This window comes from Stigmatopora argus, chromosome 8 (genome assembly GCF_051989625.1).
Source record: "Stigmatopora argus isolate UIUO_Sarg chromosome 8, RoL_Sarg_1.0, whole genome shotgun sequence".
In the NCBI taxonomy this organism is placed as follows: Eukaryota; Metazoa; Chordata; class Actinopteri; order Syngnathiformes; family Syngnathidae; genus Stigmatopora; species Stigmatopora argus.
Window position 1 is genome coordinate 9,071,733 of NC_135394.1, and position 18,987 is coordinate 9,090,719.

Genomic DNA, 18,987 nt, shown 5'->3' on the forward strand with positions numbered 1-18,987 from the left:
TATGTGGTTGCTGTCTTTGACCGATTGGAGGGACACAAAAACCTCGCCGAGACGACGTCAACAAGAAGCAAAAATATTACATTTGTCCGTTTGCAGACACCTGCCAAGACGAACGACGGCTATCCAAATCGCAGCATGTGCCGCAGGATAGAGGAAGCCAAAGACATGCACACGCAAATGTGCTAGGGTGCCTGTAAGCTTCTTTGCAAAGCTCGGGGATGAGGTGCCCAGCGAAGAAAAATGTGAGACTAATTCCCATCCGGCCAGAAATTCACACAGACCGACCGCCTACGGTGAGGTGGCTCCATGCGCTTTAGCCTTTCAAGGCGGACTAAACATACTCGTGCATGTACTGGGAATGAGCGAAAGTGAGTGGTCTCTTGAGAAAGATGGCTCAAGGTATCAACAAGAGACAGAATGTTGAAAAACTCCATGTGCACTTAAATGAGCTCTCTCTATCTAGGAATGGTAAGAGAAGTTAACGCATATATTGTTACTTCGATCGAAGACCCTTGCATTAAATCAAATAGTAGCAGACTAATGTTAGAAAATATCACATTGTTTTCCAAAGAATCGATGAAGATTGATCGAGTAGCCATGGAATTAAAAATGCAAACACCAATAAATATGCCCTTTTCTTCAAATAATTTTCATTTAACTGCCTGAACTGTTTTGCCAACATTTTTTTATTTTAAATGTCAAAAATGGTTTGTATACTTTTACTGTTTAGGCAAAAAAAGTTTACTGTGTACCTATTGAATTAAATCTATGAATCCAATTGAAATTGAATCATCAACAATTTCGGCAAAAATCATGTCAGTGTGCAGAAATGTTCATTATATTAATAATCATCCGGAAATTGTCGATTTACACCCTTAATACTAACATTTTTAATTAAAAAGATATCGCAGATTGTTAATTCCCTTTTTTTGTAACGTGTGCTATCTTCAACATTTTAACTTCACCTCATAACCTTTTGATGCAATCTAAGATGAACTATTTTTTTTTTACTAGACTTCGCAGCTGCCCAATAAAAAAACATGCAGTGGAGCGGTCTGCGACACCCCTGATTTACACCTACACAAAAAAGATGTACATGTAAACGATGCAATACAATGGGCCCCTACCCAAACCGCCGATATGGCAAACACACCATGCAACGTCCATGCAGCTCACACACACACACACAGGGCGGCACAAAGCGCACAGACACACGTGTGGGAGAGCAGCCCGCTTATTACGACTCTGGAGATTTTAGCAGATTAAATCCAGCAGCAATATAAGCTGCATCTTTATGGGCAGATAAAGAGCAGTGGAGTTACAGCCCACCGCTACCGCCCGACAGTAGCCAAGGTCATCTTTCATTAGAACTGCCGGCAGCGGGAAGCCAATAACTAAAAAGATCTACCGCGCACGCGTGTACATAGGCTATAACTGGGATGTGGATTTGCAATGTAATGTATGAGCAGGTGGAGGGAGTTATTCTTAAAAAAAATACAGCTTTGAGATGCCATAATGTTGCAGCTGTTTGGTATATACGTACAGCACATTTACGTATGAAATGACAGTGACGGAATATGTCACGTATAGGCAATCTGGGACAAGGTCATGCGGGTTTACACTGATGCACCACCAGGCATGCTTAATTGAGCACCACAAACACGTTTCCATACACAATACACATAAGCGGCGCCCCGCTTGACCACATGGAGGACGACCAGTCACCACAAGGGAAGGAGCAGCACACTGCACAAAGCACTGGGTTCCAGCAAACCTCTCAGGGGGAACCAGAAATAAATCACTGAGTGGGGGGGGGAGATACGCTAAGGGCGAGGAGGGGGGGTTTTGGTCAAAGGGATGATAACTGCAGGTCGGTCTGAGAGGTTTGACTGAGGATTGGGGAGGCAGGCGGGCAAACACGGCGTCACTCACTGGGTGTCGCTTTGGGACGTCATAGACCCCTTCCTTCTGCTGGCTGGTGGGAACCTACACAATCGGCCGAAAATCCAGAGCAGAGCCGGATCAGCAACGGGACAGTCTTCGTGCGACAGCCTGACAATTTTTGCCCTAATTCTGACTAGATTTTTGTCTTTCCAAGTATAATAAATTTGAAGTTTTCATTGTAAGGTTCCTTCAAGTGAAATTTGAACGGACAGACAACAACTAGTGTAAATGACCTTCATGTGAGAGACGGTTGCTCAACGTATTAATCATGAAAGTTGTAATTTCTCAGACCTTTGATATCGGGAAAATAAGGTTTAAACATTTTTTTTACCGCTTTGTAGCCGATGCTTTTTACGACATGACAAATGATTTTTTATTTGAGTGTAAATAACTGGAATTTTGTTTGTTATGGTTGAAAATTGATCTAATCTGGAATGGAAACCGGTATTTGAGCGTGAATGCTTGTCCTTGTGCCCTGCGAGTGACTAGCAACCAATTCAGGGCGTGTCCATTGTTGGCTGGGATAGGCTAAAGCACACCCCTTGACCCTTGTAATGATAAGTGGTATGGAAAATGAATGAAGCCAATAATTCACGGATATCTAATTTTTTAGCTATTCAGGGAATACACGTCAAAATATTTTGTGGTCGCTAACAATCATTAAATGATCGCAATTTTCCCCGGCTCATCTATCAAGGAAATTTAGCCAAATGCCCGAAGATGATTTTTAGTGTTGCTGTTCATCAGATTTAAAATCTACACCGCGAGACCTCATGAGTCGTATCGGGGCCGTTTTTTTTCTGTCTCCCGGGATGGATAATGAAGCTTTTCACCCCTGCAGACGTGTAATAACTCAGTGTCACGCACAAGGCGACATGATAATATTCCGGGCCGCAAAAATGGAAAAATCTGACAGCGTGGGTGCGACGAGCGAGAACAATAAGCGGTGATAGCAAACGGAGATGTTTGAGTTTGGAACAGCGGGGTGATTTTGATAGATTTCAGATTTTAAAAAATTGAATAAATAAATTAAATGGAAGCTAATTAGAGGGAGATGCCAGCTAATGGAAATAAACAATTAGTTGAATGGTTATTTTGGGATATAATGACAAATTGTTAATAAAGTAGCACTTAGCATTTTCCAGTAGTTCTTTACCAGTTTTAAATCAAATACAATAAATAAAAAACTCAAATGTGGTGGCTAACTGTAGAAACAATATTACACTAATAACTTGATATTACCCCAAATACATTAAATATATGTAATATTTGGAAAGTGTGTTAAATAAAAAGAATATCAAATAAAAATAATCACATTTTAATATTAAATATGTAAAATATAGTAAAATGAGGAGTAATGGTTGAATAAACATTTAAAAGAAATAACCATTTTTTAGGATAGACATGGGGGTCTAACGTAGTAACACAACTATAATTTATAAATCTTATTCTAAATATGACTGGTATTTATCATATATATTTTATAATTTCATAATAAAAATAAAAATATTTATATTATACTTATATATTAATTAACTAAACAAATAGCAACATCTATTAGTAGTAACAAAACTATAATTTATAAATGTTATGCTAAATATGACTGGTATTTAGCATATATATTTTAAAATTTCATAAAATAAATAAAAATATTTATATTATACTTATATATTAATTAACTAAACAAATAGCAACATTTATTTAAATCAAGTGTGATTAGAATAAAATGATAAATTATTAATAATATATATATATTTCAATAATTAAAATAAACATACAAATTAGTATTATTATGACATTGCGAATCTGCTAAAATGAGCTGCAATTTTAGACAGGAGGAAAATGACGAACAATGTATTTTAAGGCTCCGTACAGCCATTTCCCCTCTATTTTAAAAGTAAAAACGTAAAGAGAATGTTAAAAAAAAGGGAAAAAAACCACACTGACTGAATATTATATCCAAACCCCTTTTTGTGAGCAAAATGAAAAGATCTTCCACTTGCACAGGCTCACAGAGATGTTACGCTGAGCCAAGGGCGGGTTGAGGCCGTGTAATATTTAAAAGCGAGCGGGGAAGCAGCTTTAAAAAATAATTGGAACAAATCCAAAGTATCTGGCTGCCCTAAGAGGCCTACCAGAAAGACACGATGTACTCGTCTCAATCATGTGAGCGCGTATATGTGGGGTAATGAACACAAATATGCACAAATCCCACACTTTGGCTTTAAAACTATATTAGGTCGGTCGGAATCACAGCCTCGGTGGCGTTCCCTGCGTTCGTGCCGTGTAAATGGACACATGTAGCACTCGCTGGCCCTTGTTTATTTCCAGAAGCAGCCATCTTTATTCATACATTCAGCTCCGCTGTTGCTGTGGGCGGGCTCACGTTTTTGGCGTTGTGCGCACGTTAGCGCTTTCGCTCACGCGTGTGTCTTATTTTCAATCCATTTTATTTAAAGATCAAACGAGTGTGTGGTGATTAATCTTTCTTTTCTTTCATCTCCCCGGGAGAAGAGGATAAGGAGGGGCGTCGGGCGGAGGGTGGGGGCGGGGCCCCATCTTCCGCCACGGACAGGAATAACCTCGGCATCCGCTCACCCGCCTCCACCTTTTCCTGCCCCCCGGAGGTCTACCCGCAAATCCACGGGGGGCAAAGTTGTCTTATTTCTTTTTATTACCGCTAATGGATGTCGCAGTCTACCGACTAATGCTAACTAATATGGCAAGACTTTTATAGTGACCGTGATGGAAAATCACATTGTGATTGTATTTTCGCCAATTTTTTTTAATTACACACAACACCTTGTACAATTGATCTACAATGCTCGACACATTTTCGTACGCAAATGGGAAATATCCATCGAAAAAAATGACAACACTGACAGGCGCAGCTATACTATGACGTCAGCGATACGCAAGTATATAAACACTTACGATAATCTGCATTTGAAAGCCAATTACATCATCAAGACTGCGCAAAGGACTGTCCCGATTAATCAAAAAGCAAACCTAGAACAATGGGAATGGCTTTATCCCAGAATGCTTTTCAAGCTGCTGCTGCCAATGCTGGAATTAAAAAAAATTCCAACCACTTGATGTCTTTTGTTGTTAATTCATGGCATTCCAGAACAAAACAGTCTTAACACTTTAAAAAAAAATCAAATGCCTGTTGTTAATTTGCACCAAATAAAATAGAAATGCAAAAGAATATCGAATTCTACTCATATTTTTTATCCATTTTATTTATTACTGCAATAACTGGTATGAGACGCCCTTTTGCAGCTGACAGTAGATTGGATTTCTATCGTCTTCAATGGCAGCCAATGAGTCTTTTTTTCTCTCGACATCAACGGGTTAAAGAAATTGAGCAACTGTTTTTCACATAAAAATCCTTTATACGAGGTGTTGTCTGTCCATATTAAGTTGAATGTGACTATTAAATAAACGTCCTTACATAGCGCACAAGACTGATTGTTCTGATATATCTGCTACCAATATATTACACAGATTAATCTGGGCAAAATCTAATAGAGATATTATTCATAGGAGGAAAATAAAAAATATATATGTATGTATATATATATATATATATATATATATATATATATATATATATATATATATATATATATATATATATATATATATATATATATATATAACTGCTGATTAGAAAAGGGATCTTCTGGTCACCCTGGCGAAAACATCATTTCACGCCAAAAAAGCTATTAGTGACATTCTTTGCTCCTCGTTTAATGAGGAAATTAAGTGTAAATCAGATAAAACTGACCTATCTACAAGAACCGCTTTGCATTCCGCCATAGTATTCGACCAGATAGTCGCTTCCTGGTTACATCTCTAGCCTCTGCCTCTTTCCCCCCTAATTGGCTCCCGTATGACGCATTGGTTTACGGAAGAGCAAAACATTAGTTTTCCTCAAAAAAAGCTTTTTCGAGATCTTCTTTGGTCTTTTTTTTATAAATGAGGAAATTAGGTGTATTCCCAACAAAGCTTGGGAAGAAATTCACCTAGTCCCAGTCACATCTACAACTCTCCTCTCTTTCTCCTGATTGGTTCAGTCTTAGACACTTGAGTTTGGCAAGATGGCAATGTATGAAGAATCAAACAGGGCCATCTTGATTGCAAGTCTATAAAGCTCCTGTGGTGATCAATCATTGTCAACAACCCCTCAAAATGTCCACTTCTCTTTTTTTATCTTCATGGCAAGCTAGTTTTTTCCTCAACAATCAGTGGTTCAAAATAACAGTACAGAAAAGCGTGTCAAAACCATGTTTGGTGTGTCAATAGTCTACGGAATTTTCTTTAGATTTTATGTTCGAAGTTTTTTTCCCCCCTTAATATGCCCTTATTGCAGATTTCCCCTTATTTCGGTAGATTTATAACATACAAGTAGACTTCCTAAGCTCTCCTTTTTAATGTTAAGCAAATATCAAACATCCTCCAAATCTGACTTCCCTACCAAAATGATGATAATGAGCTGATTTTTATTTTCCTTGCGAGTATACCTGATAAATGCTCTCGTCTGATTGGTCGCGGATGGGCTCATGTCCGGCCTCAAACACAATGTACTAGGGCGTCGGTAGCACAAGGAAGGAACAGGGAAAAGGAAAAAAAAAAAAGAAGTGGGAGAAGTCGAGAGAAAGTCAAACAGCATTTTTTTCAATAACAGCATAATCATGCATCCCACAAACATGCATATTGTGAGGATATTTGAACCCAGCTGTAGTTCCATCAGAAGCAAGGGGCTGTCTCCCCTCACAGTGCGCACACACACACACACACACACACTCATACACACACGCACAAACAAGCGGAGGGAGCGGGAGCGCTGAAGCAAAGGTTACCTGGTAGACCGGATCCTCCAGATCTTCTTCCAGGATTGTCTGTGGGTGAGCAGAGCCAAGAGGAAAGAGGCAGAAAGGGTTAAAGGGGGGAGAGCAGAGTGCGTAGGTGGAAGAAAAAGGCAAAAAAAATAGGGGAAGAAAAAAGTATCTCCGGCTTCCCAGCATTCGGCAAAACGGCAATCGTCAGACAAAAAGGAACAGAGAGCACAAAAGGCAGACGGTGCTATTGTTCAGACTTTAAGTGCTTTTTTCTGCCTTCATTTTGTTTACGATCAATCGCTATATTTAGACACACATTTTTTTCAAGCTCTGAAACTCTCCATGTATGTTTCTTATCTAGTCTTGACCAACTTTGAAGGAAAAAGGATTGATGGACGTACGTACCTGGTAGACAGCCTGTTCGCACTGTTTGTCCTTTTGGGCTTTCTTCTCCATCTCCTCACGCTGCTTTATCTCGTAGATGAGCTGGAACAAGTCCCGGAGGTCCAGGATCACCGGTTCTGCCTGGAGGTGGGGGCGTTGGAATCGCAATTAAAAACAAACTGGAGAATGCCATTTCTGGAAAAATTGCTCAGTGATGCTCTGCTTTCCTAAAGGTCACTTGCAATTCATTTTGGGGCATTTTGTGGTCATTTCCTTGTTCACTCAATGACTCCTATTAATAGCGCTAGACGTTTAATCCGTTCCAGGCAAAATTCATTGGACATCTGGCGCCGTCAAAGGCATTGAAAGATTGACATTCACAGCCGCTTCCTCACAATTAGGAAATGTACACATTAAATATTAAATGTATACATTAAAAAGGCACAAAGAACACATTATAATTCAAAATAAAATACAATTAGAATAATTAGAAATTTGAAAATGAAATAGAATTTTTTAAAAATATATTAATATATATTATATATAAGTGTGGGCCATGTGCAATGTTCCCTCTAAGCTGCGCGCGTGCGCAATTGCGCACTACTCTCGTCTTCTCTGCGCGCAGCAAATCATATGGAGCGCACAATTTTATTTTTTTTATTTTTTATTTTTTTTATTTATTTATTTTTTAGCTGTGAGGCCGACGCGCGAACCACTCATCCGCCGGGCCGCCCATTCATAGATATTAATCATTACATTTTATTATTACTAAATCATTTATGTGTAGTAGACATACACCTGCTTATGGCAGGTGTGATACTGGTGTGTGCCCATAGCGAGCAATGATGATGTTGGTCACACCGGTACTCAGTGTGCTCAGGGAGGTTGTCTTTCTACCCAGACCAACCAAAAATTAGCGGGAACATTGGCCATGTGTATGTATATTGGCGCCGGAATTTTTTTGTTTTTGTTTGTTTAGTGCCTTCTTCCCTAGTCCGTATTTTGACAAAACAAGGCGGAAAAAGGACAAATACTTTTCTTTTCAAATCTAGTCTGTAAAAGTAACAATACATTTACCAGACAACATAGTTCACTCCCTAGCACATCGCCTAGTGAGTTTACACACTTACAGTACGACAACTGTCAGTGAAACAAGCGTAACAAGCTTTCGACTACGACAAGAGTTTCAGCGTTAATCAATTATTGACCGCCAGCTTTTTGCGTAATGCACTCAAAGTTCACAGACGGAATTCCGCCGCGCATAAAGCACAGCTCTATTTTAGTGCCGCCGTTCCGTGAGACGGTTTCTCCGCCTTGTGTCGCTCTTGACAGGGCCGGCCCGAGGGGGGGTGTGAACGTCTGCTTCTTTCTGCTGGGCCGCCGACACCGAAACAGATTGTCGCGCTGTCACATTCGTCTCGCTTTCAAATGTAGAGATTCTAACCGTCTTTGTCTCGCTGCCCTAGTGACTCCGTTTTAATGAAGGCAGCAAGCCAAATCAGATCCAATACGACATCAGAGGGGCATGAATTGTGAAGAAGTAAGACCAAATGAACAACATCGTTTTTTTTTTTTGAATGAATGAATAAATCGCCTCATTAAGTGCATCCTATAAAAATACATAACATTTTCAAATATCTCGCTGAAGAACCCCCAGAAAAATTAAATGAAAATTAGTCTCACGTAACCCTTAGGAGGATGCGCGGTATGCAAGATGAATGAATGAATAAAAAAACATGAAATATTCTCTGATTTGTGCAACCCATGATCTTTCATCTAGGACGACAGTTACAATTATATTGGAATATTATTTTATCAAGAATCAAATTTGATGCACATGATGAACTTTTATGGACCATATAAAATGATGTCGTGGGCCAAATCTGGCCCATGGGCCTTCGGTTTTACACCGATGCCCCTATACTCTGTGGTCTTTTGTCAACAGAATCATTTAGTTTAACAGATCCTTTTATTTTGAAAGGAAACAGAAACTCCTACCTGAGAATCTGCCTGTTGAAAAATTAATCGCTAAATACTCATTAGCTTCCCTGATGGACAGGAATGGAATTGTCAGTTAAAAAAAATAAAAAAATAGATCAATTCAGTAGTTTGGTGAGGCAAAACATATATTTTTGATACTGCCCATTGAATTTAAAAGGAAACAGAAACTCCTACCTGAGAATCTGCCTGTTGAAAAATTAACTGCTAAATACTCATTAGCGTCCGGGATGGACAGGAAAGGAATTGTCAGTAAAAAAAATAGATAAATTCAGTAGTTTGGTGAGGCAAAACATATCTTTTTGATATCTATCTATCTTGGCAAATGACATATTGTGCAAAGAGAGGATTTTGGAAAGGTTTTCAGTAAATTACACTCGCAGGTCGAGTGATGGCTGGTCACAACCTTCGAATAAAAGTAAGCTTATAATAGCTACATTTACTCAGACTCACGTCAGGTAAATGCAAGCTAAAGCTGACCGATGGAGCTCGGAAGGGGTCGCCTATAGAGACAACCAATTTTGTGATTTCAGATCTATGCAGCAATAAGACGCGCATGTGTGACTGTGCCGTTTGTGTCGCCGTGAGTCAAAGACCAGCGCCCGAGAGGATGGATGTGCCATTAGAGCCGGTGACACACACTCAAACTCCCATCGACTCAGCATGGGAAATCAATATGGCAACAGAGAGAGCTGGACGGAGGCGAAAGGAGCACAACAAGAGGTCCCAAAAAGGCCGGGGTATTGGGTCGTGATTGAACACAAAGCTCCAGAAAATAAACGGCGGCTTGATAAACAGCACAACGGGACATGAGCCGCCATGCAAAGGTCCTTGTCTAAATGTCAAGAGGTCCATGCCTTTGAGTAGAGCCTCCTGAATTATGCATAAAGCTTGTTGAATGGCATGAAAATATCGAAATACTGACCGATTGCGCTGTTTTGATGGCCACAAAGCGGTGGTGGCCTTCCTTTCCGCAGACGTAGCCAAATGCTCTGTGGTCCGTGATGTCCTTGGCGATGTAGGAGATCTCGTGGACGCCGTGGTGGTGTTGGAGAACCTGAAGGGAGGGCAGTGTATTAATATCTAGAAGTTAAAGTTAAAAGGAAAACAATAAAAGCTACAGTAATTGACTTTAAAATGGTAGCAGACCCTATTTTTTACACAAATCCATTCTTAAAGGTGACAGAAAACACGTAATTATAAAGACGGACCTTATTTTGTCCCCAGAATCACTCCTCAGCCATTTTTGACCTACATTTTCCAAGTTTTTTACGCTGTTGTCTTCTTTACCGCTTTGCGAAGCAGCAAAATGATTTGAAATCGGCAAAGTAATCATTTTCTTTCCTTCGAATTCGAGGAAATTCAGGTTTTCTCAATGCTCATTATGGATTTATTCACAAAGAATGCATTTAAATGAAAACGCAAGCAGAAGTGCAGCATTCAAGCCTTGATTAAAACTTCATGAGCTGACATTTTATTTGGAAGTAATTTAGAAAACATGAACTCTTTGACCGCCATTGATGGCTGTTTTCATCCCTTGACTGTAGAAACAAGTTTATCCCAATTAGACATACAAACTGGGACAGTGGCAGCAAATGAACGTTTGTTCACTCGCGGCCCACCCTTCCACTTCAATTGGATTGGACGTCAACAACAAGAGCGGATGTCATATGATTTTTATCATTTTTTTGACACCGTGCCTGAAGCGTTTTACTTTCAGCGGACCGGCTCACAATTGTTGCCGTCTATGAATGTAGCAACAAACACCCTCTTTGTGGCTCCATGTTAAACTCTGGCCTGTTTAGATTGAGGGCGCCAAGCTGGCATTGCCCAAGGCAGATGGCAGTGTTATTGCTTTTTGTTGGGGGTGGGCTTTCAAGGGGGACGGGGGGTATCGGTGACAATCACAGCTCGGCAAGCTGTCGAATTGATCGCTTCATCTGTTCCCATATGACAAAAACAGTCCGAGGCCTAGATGTCAGGCTAGAATGTGCAGTCTGTTGTGAGTGCCTGTGCCAGATGCATGCTGGGAACACGCACCCCAATGCACCTGCATACACACACACACATACACACACACCTGTGACAGAGATGTAATCCTAAATGAGTCATTTATGATTAACAATTAAACTAATGATCATGATCGTTCCCCCTGATTGACCTGAAAATAGCAGCCAAGGCAGCACACAACCCAAAGTTGTAATTAAATTATCTCTGGGATCTCTGTATGCGTTTGTGCGAGCGTGTAGGTGACAGAGTGCGCAGAACAGCTTGAAGGAGGCAACGGCCTCTCCAAATTCAAATTGATTTTATGTCTCCAGAACCAAAAACGCGGCAATCACCTCTGGACTGAGATTGATTGATAAACTGCTAAACTAAAGGCGCAGTACCCTCATGAAAACAAAGAACAACTTTTGAGTGCAGCGACTGAGGCCATAATAACTTTTTCCTGTTACTTTACACTCATGTTAGAACGACTATAACACATAATAATAGAATAATGAATCTGGAACTGTGATATAAACATAACTTACAGAAATGTACTATGTCCCCTAAAAGATTTATAGATGAAACAAGACAGTAGCATACTGTCATCATTTCACCAAACGAAGTGTCTTAACCCAATTTGATATAGTACTTTGGCACAAATATTGCGCCAAATAAATATTTAATTGTTGACATGAGCACAAATCGAGCAAAAAGATGGGTTTTCAGTGAATAATGGTGGAAAGATTTCCCCAAAAATAATTCATCATAATACCACATCACGCCATTAGCAATCAATACTATTTTTTTGTGAAGAAATTTTGGCAGATTCTCTTAATCGTGTTATAATATAAATTGCTATAGCGAATAAATTATATATTGTTTTAAAAACTGTAATTTTGTTCACAAAATGGTTGCTGCTTATTAATTTTTTTTTACAAACAGACAGTTATGAGATTCACTTAATTCCGATCAACCTGTTCAACTCTGAAACCTATGGATCATCATGAAATATATATATATATATATTTTTGCATTGTATTAAAATTAACATAGCGTGTAAAACATGTTCAAATGATTGTATTCTATTGTTTTTTAACCAATGTTGTCAGAATTGCGGTTTGTTTGTTTTGTTATGTCATTTTACTTTATCAAGCAGGCATACTGCCAATAGAAAAGAAAAGCTTCTTTCCCCTGACAGACTGTCAGTGACAATGACGTATGTTCACACAAACTAAGTCAATAGCGACTGATGTCTTCTTTTCCCTCTTGGCGATTGCTCGGTGTTTCTGTATCGCCCCCAAAATGATAACAAAGCCTCTGATGACTATTTAATGTAGTGTAGACTACCCTGCCAATAGAAGTGAACAACCTTTACATTGTCCTTGTCCATACAAAGATGGGTAAGTGTGGTTTCGTTGTGTAAAGTCTTCTTTTTAATTCATTGAAATGCCATCACATTGGAAGTTGCACATACTTAGGTACCACACAAAAGGAATGGATATGCATAAAATTAAGTCTGTGTGAAGATCAAGTCGTTTACAGCAGATTCAAGAGTTGCATGTGTTAAAGAAATGATCATTTTACCATCAAGTCCTTTTTCAGGCTTGTTTTTGTTGATTTAAAGTTTAAAGTTTCACAGAAGCTAAAAATTGTAGCTTAAATTGATTTTATGATGACTGTTCTTACGTGAATTACTACATAATGCGGAAAAATAGCATTTTTACGGGCATCCCGGCAACTGAGTGGTTAGCGCGTCGGTCTCACAGTGAGACTTTTGTCTTGCCAAATACAAATGTTTTTGAATGACAGAACAAATGCTCATTGGCTGTCACTCTCCCAGTTCAAATGGATTGGACATCAACTAGTGATAAACACATTTCAAGAGATTAAACTGAATTTTTCAGACCCACATCATTGGACGACTGTCACCGTCATTGCAGTGACAGAGTTCTACTATATTTGTACATGTAAAATTATGTTTTGTCTGTTCTGACAAAAACAAATGCGACCCTAGAGCATATAACGGTTTTCCTTCTCCCGAGCCTAGCAAGAGTACTTTTCACCAGCATTCCAATGAAACAGTAACACTGCTACGCACGTGTACATTTCCAATAAGCGTGCACGTGTTTGAAAGCAAGCTTGAGAAAGAGGAACATGCCCTCTGTTAAGATTGATGTCTCCTCTCCTCTTCTCCTCATCTCAAGCGCCCTCCTTCCTCTGCTCCGGACGACCTTCCCTCCTCCGAGAGAGCGGGCCATCCATCCTGGCGACCGAGCCGGCGCATCCATCCGCCCATCTGGCTGAGTGATGCACAGGCCGGGAATGAGACTGTCAAGAACCCTGAACCTCAGCAGAGTCATTCCCGCTGTCTCTCTCTCTCAGGCTATCCATTAGGACTGATAGTGAGGACGGCATATCGCTATAGTTAATATTAATGTCTGGAGACAGAGGACAAAGTCTCCCTATGGGAAGCTTTACTTTGACATATGCTTGCCTTTTCCCCACCGTCCTCTGACTTGGTCCGCATCGTGTCTTTATTTCATCGTCCCGCTGTCTCAGGGCTCAGACAAAGACTGACGACGGACATAAAAAGAGGCATGACGAACGACACCGCCAGCGGGATGAGCCAGGCCGCGTGAAATACAGCCGCCACGCGGGAGGCCACTGGTCACTGGTGCCGCGCCTCTGAGTTACGGCTGGATATGCACCGTCCATGTGTAAATCTCAGGGATTGGGCGCCTCGGCTAAGAAAGGCGGACACGGGCGTCCGTCTGCGTATTGCTACTCGGCCCAATCGGATAAGATTGGGCGGTTGGTGGTGTAGTGTTGCTCATGCCTCGTCTAGTGAAATTACGCAGAGTGAACCCATCAAAACTGTACATTGCAGCCAAAATGTATATCTTAAAGAGGGCAAAACTACAACGAGTCCTTGAGTTACAATGTCCTCGATCTACAACGTTTTGAGGTCCACGAATGCTGTGTTCCAATCCGGTTCCTCTTCAAATCCGATTTTTAGGGGTGACTGTTCACACTGTTTGTAGCAGGCATCCAATTGGGATCTGGGTGTGTTCAGGCTGGGCCCTATTACTGAGCCATCTGACAAGTTGGGGCGATAAAGGGGTCATCATCCAGCGTAGAGTCATGTCACAGACAGTCAAAATCCAATTGAACAGTTCAGCCGAGTGTCATCTTGTTCATACCGGATATAAAACTACCTTCCATGAATGGTTTTAATCCATCTCGCAAAAATCGATTTTTTCCGCTTTGTACCTGTTCCGACGACAAAAGAGCCAACCAGTTTCAGAAATATTGACTTGAACAGTGGAATCAGACTTGCAGGGAAATTCCTATTATGTCGCAAACGAAAGAACGGAACTCGGTCTTAACTTGAAGAGTCTCTGTCACTCGGTATTTTGACCAACCATAGGATTTGTGGTCACATGATGTGAATCTATGAACACTGAGTAGAGGCCCTTTGCCACCGTTTGCGACGAGTACTTCAAACACAAAGAGCACTCAGAGTACACATTGAGTGGAAAGTCAGCACAATGGCCAGAGATGAATGCAGTGGCCAAACAGTTTTCTGTTGCATAATGGCAACACCAATCCCTTATCCTTAAGCTGCGTTCTCATCGACATTTATTGCTGTACAATAAGTTTCAATCCAAGGTCAATGTAAGTGTGCTATAGGGCAACAGGTGGCCTGGCGAATGCACAGAATGCAGGTTATGTGGTGTTACCGTTTGACTAAACGGTACACGGTCGCCGGTCTTTTGGTCGCCCGGAAGGTAAGTGATAATTACTATTTAAATCGTTGCTCAAATTCCCTAAATACAAACTGCGAATTACTATTTAGTCATACTTAATGCCCTAGTAATTATTAGGCTAAAGAAAAGCTCAAAATTTCCCGAACTTTTAATGTTTTTTGTAGGAGAACTTGTTAAGACCCTGACTGACGTAGCTTCTTAAAGGGACAACGCATGTACAAACAAACTCATATACTCACACGTCGGCTCAGTGAAACTGCTCATGGCCATTGTTGACTTTTATTGATGCGTAGACCGTGTTGTTTTACCTTGTTTTGTCGCCTGTTGTCGCGGTCGGGGGCGACCAAAAGACCGCGACCAAAAGACCGGCGACCAAAAGACGGCGACCAAAAGACTGCACACGGACTAAACAGGCCCTGCCCCATGATGTATGTTTGCACCACAAGATGTCGTGGAATGATCTTTCAGTGCGAGACTTCAATTCTATCATGGCTTAGTCAGACACTTGTTGAATCATTGGCTGAACTTGGTGGCATTTCTAGATATCCAACCCATTTGAAGTTGGAGAGTGACAGCAAATGAATATATTTGCTACCAACTCGTCACTTCAAATGTATTGGACATCTACTAGTAATAAACTTAACACAGAAGTCCCAACTGGTTGTCGGGACTAGCCAGGAGATGGGTAGGGGGGTAATCAACAAACAAAAGTTGTCTTGTTTGCATAGATGCAGACAATAGGACAAAATGTTCTCTCATCTACTGAGGCCCTTGTTCTCAGGGTTTCAATTAGGGCCTACTGATTTCCCCCGGGGCCCCCCCATGCTCGCCCAGAGATGCCTCATTAACGGCGGGAACACACAACGCTGTGTGTTGGCCTAGCCATTAACAAACACGCACACACCAAAGAAAGAGGGAGCAGTTTGCTTACCCCTGACTTCTCATCAAAGATCTTGATCCCTCCAAAGGAAACAGTCAGGAAGACTTTCTGCTTGTGTTCTCCTTTGGACCGTGCCGCTGCAGCGATACCCTGAAGGCATAACATTGACAAATACAACAAAATGTGTTTAAAGAGAAGCACAACACACTTGACATACACTCGACATCAATTAGGGGCTGAGGCTAGAGTTTGACCTAAAAATGATCGGGGATGCAAGAAAACACGAACGGTAGTGTTTTGGTGTCTTCATAATGTACCGACTAAGCATTAAGTGCATTTCCACAGTTAAAAAAAACAATGAAACATTGGAAATCGCAGCTCAGCATTAAAAGGGTATTTTGAGAAATAAAATACTGAAGCAAGCAGTTTTTTTAAAGTAAATATATTTGTCCTGAGACCATGCTTGGGGAAAAAATTCACATTGGCTGCGCTCACAAGTCACTTTTTGTGTTTAAAGATTATTTTCTCTCATATAGTTTGAAGAAATTTCTGATTTGTGTATATATATTCTTTGAATAATCATCCTTCAAATTGAGGTCACATATTATTTGTTGTCTTTTCATTTAGTGCTAGACTGAGTTACTTACATTACTTAGTTGTTTAGTGTTTTGACAAATAGGATATTTTCTACCCCAAAATCCAAGGAACATTTGCCAAGAGAAAATACATGTACATATTTTGATTAGTTCTGTGGAAGTTGATTCAAACTAATGCTCAGAGATCTACTTATGTACTATACTATGTCTGAACGTTTGTTTGGCATCAAAAAAATAAAGAAAATCCCACAAGGGAAAACGAATACACGCAAAACTTGATTTGAATAATGTCATTGCCGTTTCCTGTTGTTTTTAGAAACAAAGAGGGAGACAAACACAATTAAAATCAGGAATCTTTCTTCTTTTTTCCTCAACTCCATGCCAGCCATATTTGCAATTCAGATAGTAAAAATAAAAGTTCACAAACTGAGTTGTCCAGCGAATCAAAGGAGGAAAAATCAATAGCCAGTGATAAAACAATCCAGGACAGGCGCGGGCCAAAGTTCATTTGCTACGCTTTGTAAAAACATAACCCCGTCGCGTTGGCCCAGAATGACAGACTGATGATTAATAAACGCCACCGCTGCACCCCCGAGATGTTTACCTGTGCCACATTTGTCTAGCTTGGAGGAAGGAGGAGCGCCTGGCGTGAAAGAGGAGATCAGAGCAAAGCTCTTGATGGATTTACCATAACCGTAAATGAGAAGGAGGGTAGGCGTTTGATCAATCAGCTGTCTTTCCTCTCCTCGGCCCGTTCGCCACCTCGAGCCGGAACCTGCTTTTTCGCCTAATTTAAATCCCTCCTGTAGGACAATAAATGATGACTCGGCCTCCACTGACATGCAACTCTTGAAGATGTTGACGTAAAAACGCTCTTTTAAGATCCTTGTGATGTGAACAGCTGCTGCCTTGATTTAAAATGCTTTTACTGCAAAGGTGGCAAACGTGAGGCCCGGGGGCTAGATATGGCAATATCATTTTCTGCAGTCAGCAAAAGGGAATTATGTTTCCAAAATATATAATACGGTAATACCTTGACCTACGAGTGCCCCGACATACAAGGGATTTGCGATATGAGTAAAATGCCGAGCAAATATTTACCTTGAGATACGGGACAAATATTTCAGATACGAGACAGCCAGGTGGCCTCGATATTCTGCTTATGATTTCTCGCCGGATCTCCCTCGTGCAAAGATCTGTACGAGCAATGGGCGGAGCATTGCATTTTTTCCATGTTTTTTTTTTGCATTAGTCAGTGCAGAATTAAGGGAAACACAATGGGTCCAAATCAAGCCAGTGCAATGAAGGGTAGTACGAAGAAAAGGCGTATGATGACAATCAATATTAAGCCCGAAATAATCGAAAAACATGAGTAGTGTATGCGTGACTGAGCTGGCTCGCCAATACGTATGGCGAAGCAGGAAGTTCGCCTCAAAAGGCACGGTGGGATACATGAACCTCTCTGCCTTGGTTATTGCACAAGAAGGTTTAAATTTAGTGTAACGTAAGATTAAAACTTTTTAAGTGTGTGTGTATCGGAATCTAAGTTCATTTAAGTTAAATTTAATGTTCACCAAGTCTCTCTCTGTCTCTCTCATCCGCGAACTCCGCATTGTATTGAATAATGTCGTATTTTATTATTAAACACCATAACCACTAGTTATTTGTTACTCTGTTAGTAGATGGTGAATTAAAACCAATAAAAATGTTTTTCCATTGTAGTATACTGTTTTTTTGTGTTTTTTTAGAGCGTGGGAACGAATTAAATTGTATTTAGTTAATTTCCATGGGAAACGTTGATTTGTGATACAAGTAAATGGAAATATGAGCTGGAACGCATTAAGCCCATATCTCAAGGTATTACTGTATATAAATATATATATATATATATATATACATTAATATATTTAGATATCATTTTGTGTTTCCCCCCCATTTCACAGTGCCATTGAGCAAGCTACTAATACCCGTGTTGCGTTTAATGCTGCGTAATCATCTTCCTTACTCACCTCACATCCGAATTATTCTCACGCGCGGGTTTTGTTTTTCCGGCTAACTAGCCCATCCGTCTTCCTCTGCCTGTAATTGTTCCTGTCCTTGCAAATGAGACTTTAACCCCGCAAGCCCCTCTTTCATCCATACAGCTAACTTGTCTATTGATGTTCTTTTTTTCAAGAACCCTTAAAAACTAAAATGATTTTAAAAAATGGGGTGGGGGTATTGCCACTCTTATTTTAACATTCACAATGCCACAACCGAAACAAATGTCTGTTACAGCCCTTTTTACAATTCTAACATGCTGCGAAAGTGCTGTAACAGTTTGACTCTTTCAGTAGGTGAGTGAATAAAGACACTACAAAAGAAAATAAAGGTTTTTTTCTCTAACAAAATGCCTGAGCTCCTTTTGTAATTTTGGATTGACCTAACAGCAACATAAAAGCACAACTCATTGGTCTTTAATTAAGTGATAAATAAATAAATGCCTTTTCCCAGTCCATTTTCCACTCACTGCTGGAAGAAATAATGATAAATGATGAATACATTATTATTGAATTGATATACTAAACATAAGGCAATACCAGGGG

General features: G+C 40.2%; 1 protein-coding gene across 13 annotated transcripts in view; it reads right to left on the reverse strand.

Moving 5' to 3' along the window:
• Nucleotides 1–18,987, reverse strand: part of dab1a (DAB adaptor protein 1a) — a 171,939-nt gene that overhangs the window by 19,369 nt on the left and 133,583 nt on the right. For 6 of the 13 annotated variants that reach the window (XM_077607183.1, XM_077607190.1, XM_077607189.1 and 3 more), the window contains 6 exons: nt 15,858–15,956; nt 10,096–10,227; nt 7,194–7,313; nt 6,810–6,848; nt 6,471–6,533; nt 1,933–1,986 (listed from right to left, as the gene is read on the reverse strand). In XM_077607183.1, the coding sequence (XP_077463309.1) occupies nt 1,933–1,986; nt 6,471–6,533; nt 6,810–6,848; nt 7,194–7,313; nt 10,096–10,227; nt 15,858–15,956 (507 nt within the window). The remainder of the gene's footprint in view (nt 1–1,932; nt 1,987–6,470; nt 6,534–6,809; nt 6,849–7,193; nt 7,314–10,095; nt 10,228–15,857; nt 15,957–18,987) is intronic. The other 7 variants (XM_077607193.1, XM_077607191.1, XM_077607187.1 and 4 more) reach the window with 2 other exon arrangements.